This window comes from Condylura cristata, unplaced genomic scaffold (genome assembly GCF_000260355.1).
Source record: "Condylura cristata isolate star-nosed mole 26May11 unplaced genomic scaffold, ConCri1.0 scaffold00015, whole genome shotgun sequence".
NCBI classification, from domain to species: Eukaryota; Metazoa; Chordata; class Mammalia; order Eulipotyphla; family Talpidae; genus Condylura; species Condylura cristata.
The window spans coordinates 29332350-29349564 of NW_004567116.1; the positions used below are offsets into that span (position 1 = coordinate 29332350).

The 17215-nt window shown below is 33.9% G+C and overlaps 1 protein-coding gene across 1 annotated transcript in view; it reads right to left on the reverse strand.

Annotated features, from left to right (window-relative positions):
- Positions 1–17215, reverse strand: part of PDE3B (phosphodiesterase 3B, cGMP-inhibited) — a 117246-nt gene that overhangs the window by 31100 nt on the left and 68931 nt on the right. Inside the window, exons 3-5 of the mRNA XM_004683023.2 lie at positions 10997–11245; positions 8856–8998; positions 2480–2586 (exon numbers count right to left, since the gene is read on the reverse strand). Of these exons, the coding sequence (XP_004683080.1) occupies positions 2480–2586; positions 8856–8998; positions 10997–11245 (499 nt within the window). The remainder of the gene's footprint in view (positions 1–2479; positions 2587–8855; positions 8999–10996; positions 11246–17215) is intronic.

Consider the following 17215-nt stretch of genomic DNA (forward strand, 5'->3'; position numbering starts at 1 on the left):
TCCACCCCCACAGAATGTCTCTGGTCTATGGTTGTTCATTATTTTTGTTATTTTCTCGCCTGGTCCATTATACTCCTGCTATGAGTGAAACTCACCTTAATTTTTAAAGTATATTTTTATTGGACAGTGAATTCTAGTTTGGCAGATTTTGTGATTTGAATTCTTTAAATATACTTTTCCAATGTCTTTGGGTTCCACTGCTTACATTGTCTATCTATTTTTATATATGGTATTCTTTATCTATTGAACACTTATCAATAAGTAATTTTGGGGGCCTCCCTGGTGGCACAGGTTAAAGATACAGTGCTATCAAGCTACTGCTAACCACTGTAGTATGAGTTTGATCCAAAACCAGGGAGCCATCCAGATGGCCTGACAGACCTCTCCTGACCCACCCGCTGCTCCCCTCAGCAGTGCATTTCAGTAGAGCTGCCTGTTCTGTTCCCCTCTCTGTTCTTGGTGAATCCTCTTACTCCCCCACATCCCAGTTCTTATATGCATAAATAAATATTTTTTAAAAATTTATTTTTGGCATATTAATCATAGTTATTTCAGGTTCTCAGTAGATAATTCCAAAATCCCAGTCATGTCTTGATGGTTGCTCTTTCTTTCCAAATTGTATTTTTTGCCTTTGGGTATGCCATGCTATGAAATACGTGCAAAAGGAACTGCTATAAAAATAGGCTTTTAGCAATGTGTGGTGGTGAGGTGTTGAGTGAGTGGAATATCCTGTAGCCTTACAATAGGACCTTAAGACTTTTGGTAAGTCTAGATAAGTCCTGGACTGTGAATGTTATCTGTGCTTCTAGATTCTTTTTGCAATTTCCCTTAGATGGAAAAGAAAAGATAGAACTGACTGGAACTGAATATTTCCCTTCTCCCAGTGATAATTCGCAGTGAGTTAGGCTTTCATTAACTGGTTTTTCCTGAGTGCAGGCATTCTGAAAAACATAATGTTCTGGTATATTTCTAATTGGTTCCTTTTCCCCTCCTTCTGCCAGAAGCATGAGGGGATTTTTCTTTGACATTTGCTGCATTAATCTGGTCAAGATCTCAACAGGTGAATCTCACAGAACTGTGGGGACCCCCTATTGCTGGGTATTTAACTTTCAGAGTTGTCACACAGAGATACAACAGTACAGCAATTACAGTTCAGATTTCTCTGCTTTTGCACTGGTTCTAGACTCTTGTTCTTGTTTTTTTTTTTTTCCTCCCCTTACGAGTCTCTGCATTAGTAAATCACACTTCCCTCTGTTTACCTCTGTTTTTCCAATTTGGGGAGCAACTATTGCCTTTTAGGCCCTCATCTGTCTTACATATCCTGGAAAAGTTACTGAGTTATCAGTTATTTCCTGGTTTTTAGGATGAATGGTGACTTCTAATCTCCTAACATACAGAAATGGAAGTCTTATGTTCAATTCTGTGCTTCATTTGCATATTTTCTTGTCTTCAAGTTCACAATTCCTGTTTTCTCCCATGTCCCATCTGCACTAAGCCATCCAATAATCCTTTAATTTAAACAATTTTAAACAAATTCTTCACAGTTCTAGGAAGTTTGTTGTTTCTTTTCTCTGCTGTCCATTCTCCGTTAAAATTATGCATCCAGGGCCCTCCCTGGTGGCGCAATGGGTTAAAGCACAGCACTGAGAAGCTAAAGCAACTTCCGCATGAGTTAGATCCCTTCCCACCCCAGAGGTGACCACATGGTGTGGCAGACCTCTCCTGACCCGCCCGCTGCTCCCCTCAGCAGTGTACTTCATCAATCTGCCTGCTCTGCTCCTCACTCTATCTCTGGTGAAGTCTCTCGCCACCCCTGAGCCTCTGGCCAGTTCTGTATGTACAAAAAAATAAATCTTTAATAAAAATTATGCATCCATTTTGGTTTGCTTTTCTTCTATTTCGTTTAAAACATTGTTAAAGTTTTTGTTAAACCCAACAAAATTTTTCTAGTATAAATATTATGTGTAAAAGAATTTTATGAATGTCTGTCTTATTGCCTCTATTTAGGCAGACAGCACATATATTAAAATCAGAGTATTGGTGTTGCTTTAACATAACTCTATTGTAACTATAAAATATTTTTCATCCAAAAAAAATATTTTTCATCCAAAAGTTTGTAAACATTTCTATAACAGCTGTACTAGCATATAGTCAGGGGTTTTTCCACTCATATACAGATTCTTTCCATATACCATATATGAAAGAATCCACTTTCCTGAGATTTTTAACTCTAGATCTTCAACTATTCAAGTTAAATAGATCCACATTTATCTGTGAGTTCCTAGTACCTAACAAACATAGTAGATAGTTCAAAAGTGTTCATGAGAAAATGGTCAACTAATAGCAAGCCCAAATTTGTTACTCATTTTAACTTACAACATGAAATGGTTTTAAAATTAGCTAAAAATTATGACAAAAATTTGCACTACTATGCAGTTTGAGGCCTCCCATATTAATAGCATAAAGGATGTTTTCTTACCAGCTCTTCTGAGACCTATATGGTGAGAAAGTGATATAGAAGATGACCTTTGCTTCGGGATTGTCAGTAGATTTGAACTGAAAGGCCCATTTAGATAGCATCCTTGACTGAAAGAGAAAGAACAGGTTAAAATACTCCAATTATGGAAAATGTCCTATTTTTTCTTCACAATCTTCAATTTAATTAGTAAATATCTCTTTATACATTTAGAGTTTAGACATCTTATTATTCTAGTGTCTATGGTTTAAAGCAGGAGTCAGCAAATTTTTTTCTGTAAAGAACCAAATAGTGCAGGCCATAAGGTCTCTGTTGCAGTCACTCAGCTCTATCTCTGTAGCTATAACAATAAAGCAAATTAAATATGACTATGTAGCAATATAATTTCATTTATAAAAGCAAGTTATTGCCCACATTAGGTCCAAAGACTGTAGTTTACTGAATCCAGGCATGAAACAGGTTGTCATCTACAACCCAGATTGCTATTCCCATCCTAAAAATTCTGATCAGTAAGTCTGAGGTAGAGCCAGAAAATAGGCCCTTCTAGCTAACACGTTTTAGATGTTCCTACTTGTACTGGTCCCATGGATCTCATTGATTATAATTGACTAAAATAGTTTTCTGTCCCTGGTTTTCATAATTATTGATTACCTGTTAACTCAGTCTTTTCTTATACCTGAAATACTTATTATGGATTTTAAAGCTTTTATGAAAAATTAAATATAGGTAGGCAATCAGAATATACAGAGTGATACATAAGAAGGTTTGGGCCTAGTGGCATGCATATAGCAAATACACCAAAAATACTGCATCAGTGTAGGCTAGGTTCTCAATAAGTTCTTCCCCAATTCCTTCATTTTTTCTGTACTAGTATATCCCATTACTCAGGGCAGATCTATTTTTGAATATCTAAGTAGATATTCTTTATGTTTCTATTATAACTTGTCCCATAGCATGTTATAATTTCATTGCTTACACATTCTTTTCCTTCACATGTGTGTAAATTCCTTTGGGGCTACAGATACATCTTTATATTCACAATGGATATAGCACAGCACCTAATACAGGTATTTGACAGATGTCTGTGTGATAAATGAATCATCCTTTCTTTAAATTCCTAGTTTTTCCTCTGGTAGAGAACTTTCTTTTTGCACCCCAATTTTGAGTTCTGTATTAAAAAGGAAAGCTCATAAAACCAGTTGGTGGCCACTTGATTAAAAAGGTTTTATTGACATTAACAAAATAATAGTAGTTTTGAAACTGAGGCTTCTAGAGACTAAGTCCCAAAATTCATAGTTGCAGAGCTAAAATTCAACATCCAAATTAGCAGTAATAATTTGTTGACAATGTTACAAAGAGAAGTAATATGAAATAAGAATAATATGAATAAGAAACAATACCATCCAATAAACTCATCTTCCTGCCAGTGTTTACTCAGTCTTTGTATTTGAGTATTGTTTACATAAGGAATGGAAGAAACTGGGAAAGAAGAGTAACAATACCAGCTATCACAGAAAGATTTTGAACAGAGATCTCTGTACTATGTTAGTCTACTCCCTAATTAATTTTTCAAGATAAAGATAGAGATTTCTCCTTTATAGAACAAACCCACTGCACTGTTCCATAGTATTCTGTTTTTGTACAAGGTCTGCTAATAGTTGAAATAAAACAAACATCCAGTTAGTTGTATAGAATTGATAGGGAAAAGCCAAGTTATGGGTTTTCAGTTTACTTCCAAAATCATCTCATTAATTCCTGCCCATAAGACTACATAAATGTACACCCCAATGAGATTACATAAAACAGTACTAAAGAAAGAAGACCACAAGGTAGGCTAGAATTATTAGTGATAACATAGTTGGCAGGAAGGAAATCCAAGTTAGACTTGGAATCAATCTTTAAATCTAAATGCACAAAGATTACAAGAGATGTCCAAAGTTAGGTGACAAGTTAAATGACATATTAAGAATCAACTTCCAGACAAATCAAAAATTACCTTGAAAAGATATTTGTCACCTCATTCATATTTTTAAAAATTGTATAAATATGTTCTATGTATAGAGTCTAGATTTACAGAGTTACTCTCAAGAAATTGAGTGGAATAATACCACTGCAGTTCAACCAAGGTTCAGGCATTGATAAAAATCTCTGATAAATTATGAGACACACAACTGAAACACTGGTCACAACATACATTATTTAGGGGAAGTCATCTTGCCAAGCAACAAGTTACTAGATTAATTTACAAAGCACCTCTGAAGATGAATCAGAGAATAGGTTAAAAGCAAGTCTCTTTAGAAATAGAGTTCATAGCCTACAGAGTTTTGGGAGTAATTTGCCTAATACCGGAGCACCTCCTCCCCCCCCCCCCCCCGCCCCGGACCAGGGAAGTCTGTTCAGAGGGAGTGAACTAGTGAACTATGAACCATGAATTTGTCCTTAGAGAGGGCTGGGATCCTAGCAACTAGCCCAGTGATGAGAGTTTAAGTCATCCCTTTTAACCATATGCTCTAATACTGCTACTCAAAAATGGGTAATTCGATTGTCACCTAATCCAGACAAATATTATTTAGCCTTTCCTGGAACACCTGACAAGAGAAATTCATCCTAAGTAAAACTTAAGCTGTAGGCAGTATCAACTGTTACAGTCTAATATGGACTCATACCCTGCAATATATATATTTGTTGGGCAATTTTTAATCTTTAACAATACAATTTCATGTAAGTCCAAACATTTTACGGTAATAAAGTAGATATCTTAGAAAACTGCCAAAAATAGGCAAAGAAAAGATGCTAAGAGAATTCAGAGGTAAAACAAATAACTTTTCCCTAGGGCTCAAGGGAGAAGGATGTCAGGGTGTTGTTATTAAGAGGTGAAATCTGAGCCCAGTCTTTAAAGATAAACAAAAATGAGGTTGAGAAGAACTAGTGAAGATAGAACAATGAAAGAGGGCAGGTGCCACAGTGGACAGATAGAGGTGATGTCCAATAGTTAATCTTGATGGGAATTTCAGATAGAGAAATGATGTTAAAGAGGTATTTTTTTGTATTATAAAGAAATGGCCTTCTATAATTAATTAAGTCTTAAGTCCTCTAAGATGAAAGTTGGTAACAAACTCTTAAGGGTATGTGAAATGGGCTATTCAAGTGACATTATTTCTTTTCTTCCTTGTGTTTTTCTTCCATTGAATTTCTCTTATAGCTATGATGATGTTACTTTAAAATTTTTTCTTCAAGATGGAAAAAAGCAAAATTAGATTCTACATTACTCTTGACACAAATATGGAGAATCAGCTTAATTTTCAAATGGAGTTAAGTCAAAAACAAAATATCTGGGGACTTCCTGGTGGCATAAGGAATTAAGTCTCAGCACTGTGAAGCAATCCAAAGCCACTGCAGCACAGGGAGGTGACCCACATAGCACAGCAGACATGTCCTGCCTCACAGGCTAGCTGGTCCCATAAGCAGTGTATCTCAGTGGATCTACCTCTTCTGTTCTCCAACCCAACCCCTCAACCCTCACCCACCCCCCCACACCCTTAGCCACACCCTAGCTAAACAAACAAACAAACAAACAAACAAACAAACAAACAAATAAATCTTATTTTAAGAAAACCTGAAAACTTCAAGGAAAAGTCTAACACAAGTTTCAGGCCTGTTATTTTCACCTGAGAGCTTTCCAAGTCATTTTTCTATTCTCACTTAAAAACTCTCTCTCCTTGTTTAAAAATTTTTTTTTCTTTCATCATTATTCATTTTTGTACCATAATTGGTTTCTCCCCTGAGGTCTATTCTCACTCTTTGCAAGACTGCCCGTCTCTGTTAATTGACTTAATTTTTCCAAGAAAGGATGCCAATTAGTCATGAGGGAGTAACAGGGTTTTTTTGAATACTAGCATAGGAATCTGCATACCGTCCTACAATCATTTGTAAGGATCCAAAAACTTAATGACTAGAAAAACCTAGTCAAAGTTTTGTTTATGGAGATTTCTGTTGGAAAAGGAGAAGATGCATCTGGTAATTATGGATATTAAGAATGGGAAGATCAATTAAGAGGATAATTTAATCATCCAGGTAAGGAGTAAAGTCTGAAACGGTGTAGGCAAAGTGACAAGTAAGAAGAACAGAGAAGAGATGCAAAAATTGATTCTGACAATTGATATCTGCAAAGGAAGGTAACAAGATGCAAAGGTAACACCAAGCTTTTTAGGTCAATCAATGTGGTTAGTAACCATTAATCTAATGGACAGCAACATTATTCCAGGAAGGGCAAAACAAAAATAACAGATGAAAAATTTGGTTTCAAGCAGTTTCAGGGAATGAAAGCTTCAATATTGAAATGATGTTTAAATCATAGGGTTATTTAAAATCAGTTAGAGAAATTGCTCAGCTTCAAAGGTACATTCAGATCAAGACTAAAAAATCTAAGGTAAATCATATGATTTCAGTTCTAGAGAAATCTAATACAATCAAGTGTCTCATGATTCCTGAGTCACAAATCATATAGATTCATGCTATTATAGCTTCCTGAACAAACATTACTATATATTAAAGATCCATAGCTACAATGTCTAATATGATTATCATATATGATAGTCACAAGCCTCTTCATAATTAATTTTAAATTCTCTCCCCTAGTTAATATTAGACATGATTCAAGTGCTGTATAGCAATATGTACCTACAGACTACTTTACTGGACAGTACAGACTTAAAATATCCCCATCATAACAGAAATTTCTGTTGGACAGAACTGATCCAGAGACTGGACTTCAAAATGAATGATCTCTACAAACATTAGATATTCTCATCTTATCCTGTTTCACTTGGAAATTTATTATGGAGGAACTGTAGGTTCTGCATACTAGAAAAAATTACTTCTAATCTCATCTCTTTGAAGGAAATGTTATACGATAATTACTTTATTCTTCAAATCTCTAAACCTTTTATGAGACATGGTTTTGTTTTAATGAGGGTTAACATATTGAATCTGCATACATTTACCTTTATATGAACACTTTTCAGAGTTAAAGATTACTTTTCTTTGGGTCATGTTTCTATTTTAACATTAATCATCTGAAGAAGTAGAACAAAAATGACCTTAACTCAATATATCAAATGTTTCTTTAATTGCGAATGTGTACTTTTACTGCAGTGTGGTAAAGAGGTTAAAAAACAGAATTATTCATATCATTTTTTCTTAAACCCAACACTATATTCAAGATGATATTTCCTATGATTAAGAAATAGGAGTCAAAAAAAAAAAAAAGAAAAAAAAAAGAAATAGGAGTCACATTTTCTGTTTGAACATCATTCATGCTGCCAATCTATCAGTTTAGATTCTGAGCAAGTTTTAGACCAAAGCTTATTTTCCTGCACTATACTCTCCACTCAAATCATTCCTCTTTTACATATCATTCTACCAATTTTTTTCCTTTACAAATACAGGTGTTCACCTACTCAGATATATTATAGACATTCAAATTAATCACAAAGTAATCTGTGATATTACATTTTTCTGATATTTTCTATATAAATGTTCACATAAATTTTATCAAATAAGTAACTGCAATCCAATCCTGCCATCTACTGTTTCAAAGGTGTAACTATGCAGCTCAATGTAGTCAAAGTATACAGAAGCTGAGTAAAAATAGTAGTTTAAAGGGAAATTCACACTAATTTCTTGTTTTGTTTAGCATAGGTAACTAAATAGGAGTTCTAAACTCAAACAAAACAAAAAATAAATGTTTCCTGGCTTGTAAAAGGCAAAGTATTAACTCCTTTGTGATTATCAGAATAAAAGGGTATATTTACATTCAGAAGACTTTAGTTCCTACATTTTCCAAGCCTCACTTATTTGTTCTTGCTAACAATCTTCTATTGGTAGGACTATTACTACTTAGTTGCAAGTAAATCCTCAACAGCATATAGAATATATCAGTAGTCTTAGTCTCCTAGCAGGAATAATCTTGCTACCTGCTGTGTAACTTGAGATAAACCCTAGAAGTTTTCCCCTTCTTTCATAAATCGGTTACTCTGATGACCCATCTCTAGATATCATGTACCGGACTGGTGACTGCTCCTGTACTGGCCTTCTCTACCAATTTATACATTTCCCTACTACTTTTCTAAATTGAGCACATTTCCCTTAGCTTCATCCCCGAGTCATGTTTTGAAGGCTCCAGCATGATTTGAACCCAAAGTTTATTTGCTTCATTTTAAGAATTAATTTCTCTCTTATGCCATATTACTGCACATGCTTTCCTAGACTAAAAGACTTGAAACGCTTGGTGTGCTTTTAAAATTATTTCAAACTTCATTCCCAGAAACAAAATGAACACATTTAGATTAAAGTTTCTTGGAAAAGTTCTGGGAATTACCTTGAAATGCCAAATTCTTGCTGAGGTCTTCTGCCATTACTGCGTTCCCACCGTGAAGAAGACTGTTCAGTAAGCGGCAGACCTGAAGTTCCTGAGCTCCTCCTCAGCTGTGGAATTGGCAAGCTAGTCCTACTGTTTAGTCCCTGTTGAATAATTTAAAACTGGTTAAAATTGTTACCCCTTAGTATGCTGCATATGTGACACTAAAGCTGGCATTTAAAATATTAAAACAAAGCATATTTTTAACAGATACAGGAGAGACAGAACATTTTGTCCTGGAAATCTGACCCTCTGCCGCAAATTTTACATTCTGTACTGCTGAATTTATCTTATTTCAGCAAAAAAATGATATATAAGTTTCCCAAAATTCAACTATTTTCCTTTTGTACATTTCACTCTAAGATAATTGACAAATTACAGCAGGTATGAAAGATTTACCCTGAAAAAGAATTTCAAAGGATAAGCTTAGAATTAGGGATGATCAGTCCTATATTCTAAATCATTTACATTTTCAGTATTATGCTAATGTACATAGAAGTTAACTGAAGAATTCTGAGCACGCTTTTGAATTAATGATTAAAATCAGAGGCTTTCTTATTAACTATAGTTATTATCTAGGTTCCTATAATATTCCTTTGTTCTTAATGTAGATAACACATTTATATTAAATGAATGTTTTAACTCCCTTTTCCTAATATTTTCCACAAATGCTATAGCTCTTTAGTGAATTAACGTCAGGATATTTATATTCTTTTTCACAAGCAGGAATAAATTAGAAATTAGAATTTCATGAGAAGTTTAAAAAAGGAAGAAATAGGGGTTACTTCCTTATTATGTGATTTATTCCTATTACATTCTAGAATGAAAGATAAACTTGCCTAGCCAAACGTTAAAAAACTGAGACATTTAGGCATCCTGTTTAATTTAATATCATTAAAGTGTTTGTTAAATGCACCAATACACGTTTCTACGTATTAACATAATAATACACATACACATCAGCTTGATTTTAAGATTTTTAATTACTAGTTTAAAAATTATTATTCTAAAATCAAATGTTGATAGACAATACAAGGAATTACTCTTCCTTTTTTATACTTGTGATTAAACCACATTCTTATTAGTAGAGCACTTTAAAAAGCCATAAAGCTAAGTACCGTACTTAATTCAATTTAAAAAAATTTTTCTAGTTTATTAGGTTTTCACCAATAGAGGTACTATTGTATATAATTTTTAAAAATGAAAGGATCTCTTAATCTATTATCCAGATTTGTGATTAATAATTTTCAAATCTTTTTGTTTTAATCAGGCTTAATCTTTCAACATTTTTAAATCCTAATAATGTGAACTAACAAAAGGAAATTAACTGATAAATAACTACTTTTTCCTAAACTCTATAAACATTATTAAAATAAGCAAAATTAGCTGATTTGAATTTTATTGCCTTTGAGTTAGTTTCTTTATCTGTCAAGTGAAGTAAAGAAGAATGTAGAATGTTTTTAAAATTATGATTTTATATATTAGTACAGGATTGATAAAAGAATCAAGGAAAACAAGTAAAGACAGTCTAAACAAGCACAATGTATACTTATTTAGAACAGTATTATTTTCTAATGGAAATCCCATTTTGAAGCACTGATTTTTAAGAAGAAATTATTCCCATATTTAATGAAATAAAAATCATGTTTATGAAACAAAAATCAATGCCTACTAGATTTTAGCAATCTCCAGTGAATAAAGAGGGGTTTGGGAGGGAACAGAGATTTATAAAGTAATGTAAAAATCTATTTAAAAGAGTGCTTTGTAACTCATAAAGTGAGTATTATAATTTGGTCATTTCTCCTGTTTCAACAAAAACAATTACTGGATTCTGAAGAATAGAATAGTGATATGATTTGACTCCTTGTCTGTTGTATAAACCTGAATTAAATTTGCTTCTACTTCTTTACAAAAACCAAAGGAACATTAACAATAAATAGTTGTAACTGTTCATTACAGCCATGTTATTTAGAGTAAAAATCAAAGACTTGTTCAGTTATTTGTGATTTTAACTGTCTCTGAAGTCCCAAGCAACTCATACTGTAAAAGAAGTCCTTGAAAAATAAGTGATAAATAGGGCTAACTGATTACTGTATTATGACCTTGTGAAGTTTTCGATCTCCTTTCTCAGCTGGGTCCTCTATTTCAGTGCAGGGGTAAAATCCAGGAAATGGTGTGAGCGGATTAATCTTTGGCCTACAGGAACCTGAGAAAGCACCCATCAAACTACTGATACTCCGGAGAGAAGAAATGACTTGTGGAGGAAGGTTTGGATCAATCAGAAGATCTGACACCATATTGCGAGCCTCATTTAGAACAGAAAGATCAACTCCACTTCCACCTCCAAAATTCTACAAAAGAAAAAAAAGTATAATCATGTATCTGTTACATAAAAAATTTACCATTTAAGGAAAATTTAACCAAGTTTAAATCAACATTCATACAATAATATGTAAGATATTTAACTCAAGTATAAAATTTTCATTTATGTGGACATGTCATAAATGGTGGTAACAAAAAATTTTATGAGGTATATTGCAGATATTGTGCATACACCTTTATTCCTAACAGTGTATGTGAATTATTCAACATCTCAACTGTTTAGTTTCTTCACTGTAAAATGGAGATAACACCTACCTCATTAAAGGCTGTTCTGAGAATTAAATCTGATAATATACATAAAGAATATAAACTATATATTTAATGCATAGAAAATGTTAAGTGAAATAATTACTACTATCAATATTGTAGGAAATAGTGAGGTAAGAAATAAAAAAAATAGTATAGGAGAAAGGAGATATAGCATTAACTTTGAACTAAATGGCTAAAAACTTCAGGAGGTAGATACAGAGTTAGATAATCCCCATGACCAAGAAATTAAAAGGAATGAATGAAAACACAGAAAAGTTGATCAGAGATTTTAAAAAAAAAAATCAGAAAAAAAATGTGAATGACCTGAGAAAATTAATGAACATAATGAACAGAAGGAGAAATAGGAGCTTAACTAAAAAAGTAATGGAGATTCAGTGTGTAAAATGATGAGTAGAGGAAATAATTATGGAAGAAGGTATGGAATAGCTTCCAAAATAGAACCAGTGGAAGACTGAATTAGTGACTGACTATGAAGACAGCAATACAAAAAGAATCCAGGTGAGAGAAAATAAGAAGAAAAAAAATTTTTAAACACTTCAAGAATTACTCTACTCCCTCAGAAAAAGCAATGTATTGATAATGGATATTCTAGAAATGGAAGAGAAAAGGGAACACTGCAAGCTAGTTGCAGCCACTTCAGTGCAAATTCGATCCCCCACCCCAGACATGATCCACGTAGCGCAGCAGACCTCTCCTGCCTCATCCTCTGCTCCCCTCAGCAGTGTACTTGGTTCATCTGCTGTTCTGCTCCCCACTCTGTCTCTCACCACACCTGGACCTCTGGCCTATACCCCAGTTCTGTATGCATAAATAAATAAATCTTTAAAAAAAATTAGAGTATTTAACCACAATATTCACATGATGTTTTTATTTTCTCTATATACATGAAGTTTACCTCAATACCCATGGTAATAAGTGTATTCATTGATAATAACAATGAATTGAATGTTACATTTGTTTATTTTATTGAACTTTTGGGATTCATAATTACTCAAACTAATGAATTCACTATACTACTGGTTATTTAAAGTATCCTCAACACATTTTATAATTAAGATATTACCATAGTTAGACCAATAATTGCCTAAATATTCTTTATTCTCCTTGAAATATTTTTCCTTCATTAAGTATTAGTTTGTATTAGTTTTTACTTTAAAAGTTTCCATTATTGGGGCAGAGCTGAGTTACTTTAGTCTTTATGTACTATATATGACGTTTTAACAAATACCTCTCTGTATGTGTCACTATAGATAATTAGGCATACTTCTGAAAAATAGCCTCCCATAACTTGAATTGCTGAACAAAAGTGAACATGTTAAGCGTCCATCATTACTGTAAAGCTGTCCTCTCTGTACTTCCATAAATTGTATCTAATAGCACCTATTTTCTGACACCCACATGAAAAATTTGCTGTCACTTGAGTTGCTGATTCTCAATAAGTAATGCGTCATTTCTTTTTGATTGCTTTCAGGGTAGTTTCTTTGTCTTTAGTTTTCAAAAGTTTAATTATGACATGTCTTACAGTAGATTGTTCAGAGGGGGCTGGCTTTTGAGCCTATTTAGATTCAGCATTTTGAATTTCTAAGATAACATCTTTCACAAAATATGAGCTTTCAGTCATTATTCATTTACTGTTTTTTTTTTTTTTTTGCAAATTACTGTATATGATCAGAGCTATAGGATCATACGTCTTCAGATGTTTAAGTATCGTTTTAAACCCATTCTTTCTTTTTCCAACACAGATGATATGAATATTGTCCTTTAGATCCCCATGGTTCTTTTCCTATTGTTTCCATATATTTTCTCTATGTTCAAATTGGATATATTCTTTAGATCTAGCCTCAAGCTCACAGTTAGTAAGCAGAGCGTATTTAGTAAGTTTTAAATTTTCATATTGTTTTTTTCAGAATCATCATTACTGTTTATTTCTTTGCTGAGATGTTCTATTTTCATGTATTTGTTTCAAGAGAATTTTTAATTGATTATTACAACACTATTTTAATAATTCCTTGCCAGAGAATTTAAAATCTAATTCCTCTTGGCATTAGCATTGATTTATTTTCTCTGTTAAACAGTTATTTTCCTGGCTCTTGGTATGATGGGTCATTTTAAATTTTGGTGATAGAAGTATCATTTTATCAACATTCACCATATTGCATTTTTTATAGTTGAAGGCTCAGATGATGATTAGCATTTTTAACACTTTTTTAAATTATGTACTATTTTTTAGATAAGATGCTATTGTATGTTTCATGGACATTATAATGTAAACATGTATCTTTTATGTGCACTGAAACACAAAAACTCCTTTGACCTGCCTGCTTAACTGCGGTACTAGTTTTATTGTAGTGGTCTGGAACCAACGGTGTGATATCTGGGTCCACATAAGTCATTCACACAGGAGGTAGTCTCCCTGTTTATATTAAGCACACAGGTGCTAGTCTGCTTTTTCAGGCTATGGTTCTAATGACAATTTAATGTTCAGGCCATTTACAGATATATGTTGATCTTACCTGTTGGTGCTATAGAGAGGGTAAGATCAAGTGGTGTAGAGGTTCTTCTTCAGTTTGGTACCTCTAAGCAGGGAGGGGAATCTAAAGACCATAGGAACAAAGAACACTGTGTGTACTGGCAACTGTTGTTTGGGTAGCCCTTGATGGGTCCCATGGCCACCTGCTGTTTGTATAGTGGAGTTCCCAATCATTCCTCTTTGTTGGAACCAACAAAATGATCTAGTGATATTGGTGGACTCACATTCAATTTTAAGAGAGAAACACTCTGTTGCTAGTTTCTAGGAAATTGGGATTAGGGTTGCCATCTGCAGTTGGCTGGGGCCCTTAACTAGTCCATTCTCCTCCTCTTGCCATTTATCAGAGTTCTCCCTTGATTGTCTTTTACATTATTTCCAGAGTTAATCATTGTACCTCGCAGAGAAGAGCAAGGGGGACGTACCGTGATTATACATGCAGACCATATAAAGCCCTGTATAGCACTGCTGGGTAAAGAACAATAAATATTATTGTTATTATGGAAGAGAGATAATACAGATAAAATGGTATGAGTGTGCAAAGAAGATATAATATGAATTAGACTGATATTTAAAAATCAGTTAATCTGAGTGGTTAACAGAAGTGTTATGGAATGGATACCATTTGAGCTGAATAATTACTTAGGTAGAATTTTACTTACAAAGACTATAGAAAAATAATTTATGATAAAATGAAACAAATGTATTGGGGAAGCTCATCTTCAAGATGAAGAACATAAATAAAGGCACAAAAATGGTAAAATGATGATGTACAGAGAACATGAACTGTAAATGTAAGTTATATTGAAAAAAAAAAGTGAAATAAGATGAGACAGGTGTACTGGGATGAAAGTTTTGAACAGATTTGGGCCCTCCCTGGTGGCGCAGTGGGTTAAAGCACAGCATTATGAAGCTAAAGCCGGTTCAACAAGAGTTCAATTCCGGCCCCGGAGGTGATCCCACATGACGAGCAGACCTCTCCTGGCCTTCTGGCTGCTCTCGTCAGCAGTGTACTTCATTTATCTGCCTGTTCTGCTCCCCACTCTCCGTCTCCGATGAATTCTCTCACTGCACCTGCACCTGTGCCCCGTACCCTAATTCTGGATGCATAATTAAATAAGTCTTTTTAAAAAAAGTTTTGAACAGATTCTAGTCTGTGGAATATGGGCAAGTATGAATTTTCAGCATGTTAAAAAAATAATAAAGCAACTAAGGAGTAAAGAAATGATGGGCGGCACTGAGCTCTTACAGAGGGTAAGAAGAAAATATTTATCTTAAGATCTAGTAGAATTATGGGGAAAGGATATTTCAGGAAGACAAAAGTAAGTTCTGAAAACTTATAGTCAGAAGCCTGTCTGGCTTATTTGAAAAATCACAAGGAAGCCAGTGTATTGCAGGTAGAACAGAAAAATAAAAGAAAAAGTAGTAGACCGTGAGCCCAGAGGAGTGAAAGAAGGACCATATTGTAAAATCTTTTAAGTCTATGATTAGAACTTGTATATTTTGGCTAAAATAGAATAGAGAGCAAGAGAGTGATATGATTTAACTTAAATCAGATCAAATAGAATATTCAAATATTTCATTAAAAATTTAAATTTAAATTCTTATTTAAATTTATACTTGGCAGAACCCTATCTTTGTAAGAGTACTAAAATTAGTCTACATAGTTGACATTTTAAAATGTCATTGAATAAAAGGAAAAGTAGAGGAGAAGCAGGATCAGAGAGACTATGGCAGCTGTACCATGCCTGCACATGTCCAAATATTTACTATTTGACCATCTAGAGAGAAATTTGGTGAAGTCCTGTCTTATACTACAAATTCACAGTACTTAGCATTTATCACTATTGAAATTAACATTAACTCATTTTTATCAAGTGCTACTATGCACCAGACACAAAATATTTGTTCTGCCATCTGAGGGAATTAGTATTATTCCCAGTCTAGAGATGAAGTGTTTAAGAAGCTGGTCTTATTTCTCAGCTAGGAATGACAATTTTATATCAGAACAACTCTTTTGCTTAGTTGGGAGTAGTAGTTTAGAAAAGCTAGTATCCATTTCATGTCATCAGAGCACAATCAAACAGTCAGGGCTTAGGGCATGAAAGAACAAGAACCTAAATTAAAAAATGAGAACAGGGCAGTCAAGAATCTAGAAAGCAGAGTAAAAACTTCCTCTGTTCTCAAAAGACAGAGACCAAAATTGGATTTTAGGGTTATTAAGACAGGGAGCATTTTAAAGACAAACCAAGATCCCAGAGAGAACAAAGAAGTAAGTTTGAATTTGCCAATTTGTAAGTGGTGATCAAGAGATGGAAAACTCAAGCAGAATTGTCACTTGATTGTTGACACATGACAGTACAGTGCAAAAAAGAAAGAATGCTTACTGTTTTTCGATAATTGGAAGTAAGTCAATGGGATGTCCATGTGAAAAGAAATCTATCAAGCTATAAGCCATGTTTCTGAAAAGTCAATTCCAGAGATATTACAGACCTAAAGATGCAAAGTAAAATAGTAACATTTCGAGGAAGTAACAGAAAAATATCTCACAACCCAAAAGGATAAAGAAAAATTTCTCAAATAGGACAGAAAAAATCAGCAAAGAGGAAATGATTGATTTTATATATGTGTAGAGAGAGAGAATTTCACCAAAAGACATACTAAGCCACAGACTGGGAGAAGACTTCCATCTCCAAAATACATTTTAAAATTCCTATTAATTGTTAAATAAAAGGTAGACAATCAGAAAAAGAAACAAAAGACCTAAATAAAGGATCTGAGTAGCTAACTAATGTGTGAAATAATCCCCAACCTAACAGTCATAAGTGAAATGAAATATTAGTACTACAATGAGATAACTTCCATAGCTTCCAGAGTGATTTCAAACAGACAAGTGATGGTTAGGATGTTGAACAATTGGAAATCTCAAACACTGCTAATGGTTAAATAATAATTGATATAACCAAAAACTTGTAAAAAAAATATAAAGGAGTGGCCCTCCCTGGTGGCGCAGCGGGTTAAAGCACAGCACTGAGAATCTAAAGCCGCTTCCACATGAGTTCTATTCCCGCCTGCCCTGGAGGTGACCACATGGCGTGGCAGACCTCTCGGGACCCGCCCGCTGCTCCCCTCAGCAGTGTAC